The sequence below is a fragment of the Oryx dammah genome, unplaced genomic scaffold, assembly GCF_014754425.2.
Source record: "Oryx dammah isolate SB20612 unplaced genomic scaffold, SCBI_Odam_1.1 HiC_scaffold_10, whole genome shotgun sequence".
NCBI classification, from domain to species: Eukaryota; Metazoa; Chordata; class Mammalia; order Artiodactyla; family Bovidae; genus Oryx; species Oryx dammah.
This window is the reverse complement of record NW_024070194.1, coordinates 41303432-41310703: the sequence shown is the minus strand read 5'-3', so window position 1 is coordinate 41310703 and position 7272 is coordinate 41303432. Positions and strand designations below refer to the sequence as shown.

At 53.9% G+C, this 7272-nt stretch overlaps 1 protein-coding gene across 1 annotated transcript; it reads right to left on the bottom strand.

Annotated features, from left to right (window-relative positions):
- Nucleotides 1-1224: 1224 nt before the first annotated feature.
- LOC120868602 (cystatin-9-like) lies at nt 1225-3831 on the bottom strand. Its single transcript, XM_040247319.1, has 3 exons — nt 3589-3831; nt 2245-2358; nt 1225-1466 (listed from the first exon to the last, which is right to left on the bottom strand). The coding sequence occupies exons 1-3, from the start codon at nt 3829-3831 to the stop codon at nt 1395-1397; spliced, it is 429 nt and encodes a 142-aa protein (XP_040103253.1). The 3' UTR covers nt 1225-1394.
- Between the last annotated feature and the right edge of the window lie 3441 nt (nt 3832-7272).

The following is a 7272-nucleotide window of genomic DNA, read 5'->3' as shown; positions in this document are numbered from 1 at the left end:
GATCTGAACTGTGTCAATGCAGTGTCTTAGGAAAGATAGATCAGAGAAAGTCTTATAGTCTGCAATCAGGAATAAAGCTGGGCTCCAAGTGGACTTTGCACCTCAGTCCAGTAGAGGCAGCAGGCCCCCGACACTGCAACAGATTTCATGCTCTCTCTTCAATCTCATCGCTCGCTCCCAGACCTTTAGGGCAACAAGTACCCTTCTGGGTAGCCTTGCCACTGCCTCAGAAAAGGGGTGAGCTCATGAAGGGACCCCAGGGAGACCTTTCCCAGGAGCTGCTTGAGGGGAACAGTGGGGTCGATTCCTTGGAAACATGATGGGGATCACAGTGCCTAAAGGGCCCTGAAAGCTTCCCTTGATGGAAGAGCTAGGAGTCAGGAAAGGCCTTGGAGTGAGCAGAAGGAGGGGTCGGGGAGGGTCATGGAGAAGAACCAGCAGGGTCTGTGACCAGGTGTCAGGGAGACAAACACACAGCTGTGCCCATGCTGAGCGGTGCCCGCCAACAGTGAGGATGCCTGCAGCCAGACTCCCCTCGGCCCTGCCTGAGTCCCGGGCCTGGGAAGCCAGCCAGCCCTGGGTGGAGGACACCCACATGCTGAAGAGTCCTCGCAGCACAAGACTGGCCCCTTCCCCAGGAAAGCCTGCAGCACACACGGGAGCAGGTACTGATCTGAGAGGTGATCGCAGGCAACACGGGGATTTCCCTGGGGCTCAGCGGGAAAGAATCTGTCGGCCATGCCAGGAGCCACTGGTGACACGGGTTCGATCCCTGAGTCAGGAAGATCCCCTGAAAGAGGCCATGGCAACCCACTCCAGGATTCTTGCCTGGAGAATCCCAAGGACAGAGGAGCTTGGTGGGCTACAGTCCATGGGGTCACAAAGAGTTAGACACGGCTGAAGTGATTGAGCACGCATGCTCGCTCAGGCCACACTGGGAGGAGGGGATGGAGGGAAAAGGACCACACAACTGCTACCTGGAGCCCCAAGGCAGCCACAGTCTTCTCCAGCAAACCTACCTCTGAAGGGCTGCCTGGGGCAGGGATGCTGAAGCCAGAGACACAGCCCAGACGCACCCGTGCAGGTTGTTCCACCTGTGGTGGCTCAGGTGTGTGAAGGGGAGAGACCCACCCTCAGGCCCAGCCGGCTGCCCTGCTGGAAGGACGGCCCCAGCTGCCCAGCCCCCACCCTCTGGAACCAGGCTGCACGAGGCTGCTTGCAATGCTGACGTTTAATGACCAGTTCTATGGGGTGACATGGACAGGGAGGCGTGTCCACGTGGCCTGGGTGTGATATCCAGACAGGTGCTCCTCCAGAGAACAGAGCCAGAGCTGCTCGGACACCGAAGGGACACAACAGGGTGGCAGGGGTGCCCCCCAGGTGGGGGTGTGGGCTCACGCAGCAGAGCCCTCCAAGCAGGTGTCGTTCAGTTTAAACTTTGTTCTCCATGGGTCAGTGGCGATCATAAAGTGTCAGTCTGTGGGAACAAGCACAGGGTCAGAGTGTAGGGAGGCGGCGCTCAGGAAGCTGGTGTCTCCAGCTCTAAAGCTGTACCCACCCTACCTGCCTATCCCAGGTGGCCCCCAGAAGCAGCCCCAAGCTCATCCTAGATGTTCCCGACCTGGGACCCTCTGTTGACCCCAGAGGCACCTGGGTCACTCTGCCCTGCCAGGCCTGTGATCTCCAGGGACTCCTCCCCCCAACACCAGGATGTCCCACACAATCCATGCCCCCAGTGTCCCACCGGGTCCTCTAACCTGACCCAGGCTTGTTCAGGGGTGAGGCTCACCCCCCTTGTCACCTGGAGCAGTAGCAGCAGGGCAGGGCCTGGGAGGGAGGGCAGGGGGCTCAGCCTCCATCCGTCCAGCTCTGGGCAGGAGGACCACTCGGCCACAGAGATGCTGCCCCTCCCTCACACACTCCTTCTCCCGAAGGTGGGGTGGGGCGGGGGTGACGACCAGGGAGGGGACATCTCGCTTTCCACCCAGGGGCCTGGACCACGTGGTCAGGAACAGTCTAACCCCAGGGGGACCTGGGATGCAGCAGCAGAAATGGGACCAGTGAGCAGACAGGCCAGGGGCGTACGAGTGACCAGTGACCCCTGCGCTGGCCTGCCTGGCTGGCCTCCATCCTGCAGACGACCCCTCAGTGTCCTTTGCAATGCCGCCGTCATCACTCCCCACACCGCCTGCCCTGATGCAGTGTCCATGGCCCTGTAACCTGAGGGTGGCTGGTGTGTCTTACATTGTTTACGTCTGGAGTTGCTTGAAAAGGACAGTTGTTGATGTCTTCGTCAAATTTCCCGCACCTGGTTCGGGCGAGCTCCAGCTCCATGGAGAATACCAGGGCGACAGCCACCTGGGTTTGGACAGACACTGAAGTGGACATAGCCCTCCTGTCCCCCTTACGTACCTGGCAGGTACATCCACACAGTGGAGGCAGGACAGGGGTCTTTGCAGGAGGGACTTGACTGCCAGTTTACTGGATAAATCTGAGCTGAGAAATGGATATTCCCTTTTGTGCCCTGTTGTCACTACTTTCACCTGTCCTACAGCGAGGAAGGAGCCCCATGGAGCTGCAGTTTGCTCTCACACACACATGCACACTCAGGCACACACAAGCACACACAGGACCGGGAGTGCTCCTTCTAAAGAATGTTCTTGGCATTTTCGTCTGCAGCCCACGTGAAAACCACACACCCCTGGTTACATTCTGTACAGATTCCATTGCTAGGAGAACGTTTTAGGATAAAGAATGCCATCTGGGATGAGTATAAATCACACTGATCACTGAAACATGGACATCACCGTATGTAAATTAGATGACCAGGGCATGTTCGCTGCATGCAGCAGGGCACCCAAAGCTGGGGCTCTGGGACAACCCAGAGGGAGGGGGTGGGGAGCGAGGTGGCGGGGGGCTCACGATGAGGGGGATACATGTATACCTGTGGCTGATTCATGTTGCTGTGTGATAAAGACCATCACAATATTATAAAGCAACTATCCTCCAATTAAAATAAATACATTAATTTTTAAAAATCACACTGGATCCATATAGACGGAGGCCCAGAAGGAGCCCACAGCACATGGACTCCGAGGAGAGGCTGTGAGCTCCCAGAGGCCCCTCAGAACCAGGGGCCATGGCTCCTGACGCTCCAGGCGCTTTCCCCCTCCTGCTATTTGTACGTCTCTGTCTCTTTCTGTGTGTTTTGTAAATTAACCTTTTTTAATGTTATTTCCTTGAAATCTTTTCTGAATCTCTTTAGTATTTTCTGTCTGCCTCTTTAAAAAAAAAACAAAAAGGTAAGTAGCTTTATCCCCTTACAGTCTATATTTTGGTCATTCTTCTTTAAACAAGCTCAAATATAATGAAAACTGAAAATACATTTTACATGTGGATAGACTGATGGAGATTTAAAACACTCCCAAGTTATTTCTTTTCTAAAAACTGAAACTAACCCAACAGGTTGTATTTCCCTCTATTTTATGGGCTTCAGATGATGATCAAGACCCCTTGTTAAGCACCCCCCACCCCTGCCAGACCCTCATTAACAGCAGGTGTGCACCAGCAGCAGGGGAGGGTACCTACAGGATCCTTCCACGATCGCAGTACACGCACCACTTCGTAGGCGTTCCTGCCCTGGTTCGTCAGGTTGTACGTGTGCAAGGCATACTCCACGGTGGCAGGGAGGTAGTTCTTCAAGAGTCTCTGTTCATCATCTCCCTCTTTCTCTGTGGGACCCCAGATGTGACTCCCCAGGAGCTGGGGACCTAAGAGAAGCAGGAGCAGGGTCCAGGGCTGAGCCCACTTGCACCTCCGCTGTCGGCCCATCATGGCTGCTGCCCCCAGGCTTCACCCTTCCCGTCTCCAGCTCCCACCTGGCCTCCCTGGGCATGGGTCCAGTCTACCTGCTCCAGGACACACTCCTCCCCTGGTCCACCCCTCTGGTCTGACACCCTGTCCCTTCCCTCTCGTGACCCTGCCTCCTCCATCCCGAGCTGATAACATTGCCTCCTGTCCAGGAGAGAGAGCAAGACCCAGGCAGGGTGGATTGGGAAGGACCAACCGTGGAGAAAGGTCTGCTGCCGCTGAACTCCAGCCGCACGCCCATCTTGGCATCTCACGGGGGTCAGAGGCTTATGGGGTATCCCAGACTTGGATGCTGAATCAAGGGCACAGTTGCAAGGAGTGTGAGTAGAAGGCGGTCCTGGGACGCAGCAGCAGGTGAGGGTCGGAGAGACCAGGACAGACAGAGCCAAAGAGGATGAGTGGCCCTGAGTCAGCTCTGTGGATGACAGAAGGTGGTCTGCAATGGCTGGGAAGGATTCTAAAAGGCCTGCCTGAGAATCACTGGCCTGGAACGTGGGGGCGTTGGCTCTGTGGGAACAGGCTTCCCTGGGCTTCTACTTTCTTGGTGCTCCTCCCCGCTGCAGGCAGACTGGCCTCATGACAGAGACACGAGGAAGGAAGGAGGTGATGACAGCAGCCATTGGCCACAGGCCAGGGAAGGGCGCCCGTGGTAGCGGCCTCGAAGAGGAGTGGGGGTTGGCAAAACTGGGCATTGGACTGGGAATCAAATGCCAGGGGAGTCAGTGACAGAGGAGGGAGCTCGGGGATCCGAAAGACACCACATCATCAGTGCTTGGTCATTGTATCATGAACACAGCCAGGTACGAGCGCTACCAGTGACGGAGCTCTGACCAAGCAGTGAGGAGGGGTGTGAAGAAGCCACGTCCAGGTCCGTGACACCCCCATGGGCTCATCAGGACAGCCACGTGCAGACCACTGCAGTGATTTCAGCCCCATAATTATCAAGGATCCCCGAGTGTCATCCGGGGAGAAGGCCAGCAATAGAGGGTGGGGCACAGGACTCGCACAGGGGGTTGCGGGGAGCCCCGGATGGCAATGAAGGACAGATCCCTACTCCTCCAGCCTGTCCACCTGGGTCACCCCAACGCCCTCCCCTCACTCCCTGGGGACAAGATGGATCCCCCTCCCCACCCCACACGGAGTGGGCTCCCCCCACGCGGGAGCTGCTGCCACTGTCCCTTCTGGACCTCAGAACCATGGGGGTAGCCAAGCCAGGTTCCTGCTCACGTTAGGACACGCATGCAGACTTGTCCCCACTAAGTGTAGAAATCCACAGAAGCCTCTTCCTGCGGACCAATTTCCCCACTTCCATCACTAGTCAAATGGCATCTTGAAGAAAGTCCACGGCACTGGTCCAGCTCACGACAGGATGGAGTGCTGTGGCTGCCATAGCAACTGAGCCTTGGGATGCGCAAAAGAGACCTCGTCCATCACGAGCTCTAACGCTCCAAAGGATAAAGATAATGTGGTATGAATACACATGGAATACTACTCAGCCATGAAAAAGGACCCAGTTCTTCTAACGCAGCAATGTCGACGGACATAGAGAATATTATGCTGAGAGACATAAGTGAGAGAAAAAGAAACATGCTCTGTGCCAACCTACATGTGGAACCCCCAATATTAATTCAAACAAATCTGTATGAAAAACAGCAACAGATTCACTGATACAGGAAGAAACTAGTGGTTACCAATACAGAGAAGAAGGAAGAGGGGCAAATTAGAGGTAAGGGATTAAGACAGACGAAGCACACACAGTATACAATAGATAAGCAACAAAGATGTATTGAATAACACAGGGAAATACATTCGTTTTCTTGTAATAACTTTGAGTGGAGTCCTCTTGATGAGCGTGAAAGAGGAGAGTAAAAAAGCTGGCTTAAAATTCAACATTCAAAAAAACTAAGATCATGGCATCTAGTCCCATCACTTTCTGGCAAATAGACGGGTAAAAAGTGGAAATAGTGTCCGATTTTATTTTCATGGGCTCCAAAATCATTGCAGACAATGACTACAACCATGAAATTAAAAGATGCTTGCTTCTTGGAAGGAGAGCTTTGACAAATCCAGACAGCAAACTAAAAAGCAGAGACATCGCTTTGCTGACAAATGTTCCATATGGACAAAGCTATGGTTTTTTCAGTAGTCATGTACAGATGTGAGAGTTGGATCATAAAGAAGGCTGAGCACCAGAGAACTGATGCTTTCAAACTGTAGTGCTGGAGAAGAATCTTGAGAGTCCCTTGGACAGTAAGGAGATCAAACCAGTCCAACCTAAAGGAAATCAACCCTGAATATTCATTGGAAGGACTGATGCTGAAGCTGAAGCTCCAATACTTTGGCCACCTGGTGCAAAGATCCAACTCATTGGAAAAGACCCTGATGCTAGGAAAGATTGAGGGCAGGATGAGAAGGGGGAGACAGACGATGAGATGATTGGATGGCATCACCAACTCACTGGACATGAGTTTGAACAAATGTGAAGAACAGGTAAGCCTGGCTGGTTGCACTCCATAGGGTTGCAAAGAGCTGGACATGACTTAGTGACTGAACAACAACAATAGCAACAATGTATATACACCTCTGTGTGTGTGTGTTAGTTGCTCAGTCCTGTCCCACTGCTAATATTAAATCAACTATAATTCAATTAAAAATGTATAGAAAAATTGTCACCCTAAAATTCCTTGTAATAGCTGTAATTAGAAACTTTTCAATTCTTAGGCATTGACTAAATATGAGAATGAGTTCTGAGTGTTAGGAAGACACCAGCTCTGAGACTGTCTGTGCCAGGGGCAGGAAGGGGACAGGCTGGCATGATCAAAGCCCCTCCTCTCCTCACACAGGTACCACCTACTCATGGAGGCTGGGCTTGTGGAAACCCACTTTTTTCTCTGTCCCTAGGCAAGGTAGTTTGACCCTTCCCTGATCAGTGTGGCCCCCAGAAGCCAGTCTCAAGCCCGCAGCCCCCAGCCCACACAAGTGCCTGACTGCTCAATGTGACTCTGCCCCAACCACTCCTGGAGGACTTTGAACGGGGCTACCTAGTCAGGTCAGCACCATCCCCTGGGAGCCAGCTAAGATCCTCAAGGGTCAGGATCCCAGGGATGGACAAGGCCCAGGGTCTGGGGCGTCCACAGGCCTCCATGGGTGCTGGGCCCCTCTGGAATTCTCAAGTACCTGTGGACGGAGCCTAAATGTCTGTTGCAGAGGCACAGCGCCAAAGTCTTGTCTGGAAAGAGTGCGCTGTGTTGTGGTCCCAGGGCTGCTTTGTGCCCCAGCTGGAGGCACTGAGGGTCTCTTCTGTGAAATGGCCCCTTGCTGCTCACAGGGAGTTGTGTGTCCCTGAGCTGTGACTGCGAGGCCCACAGAGGGCGCCAGCGTCCCCTGAGGACACAGCTCAGC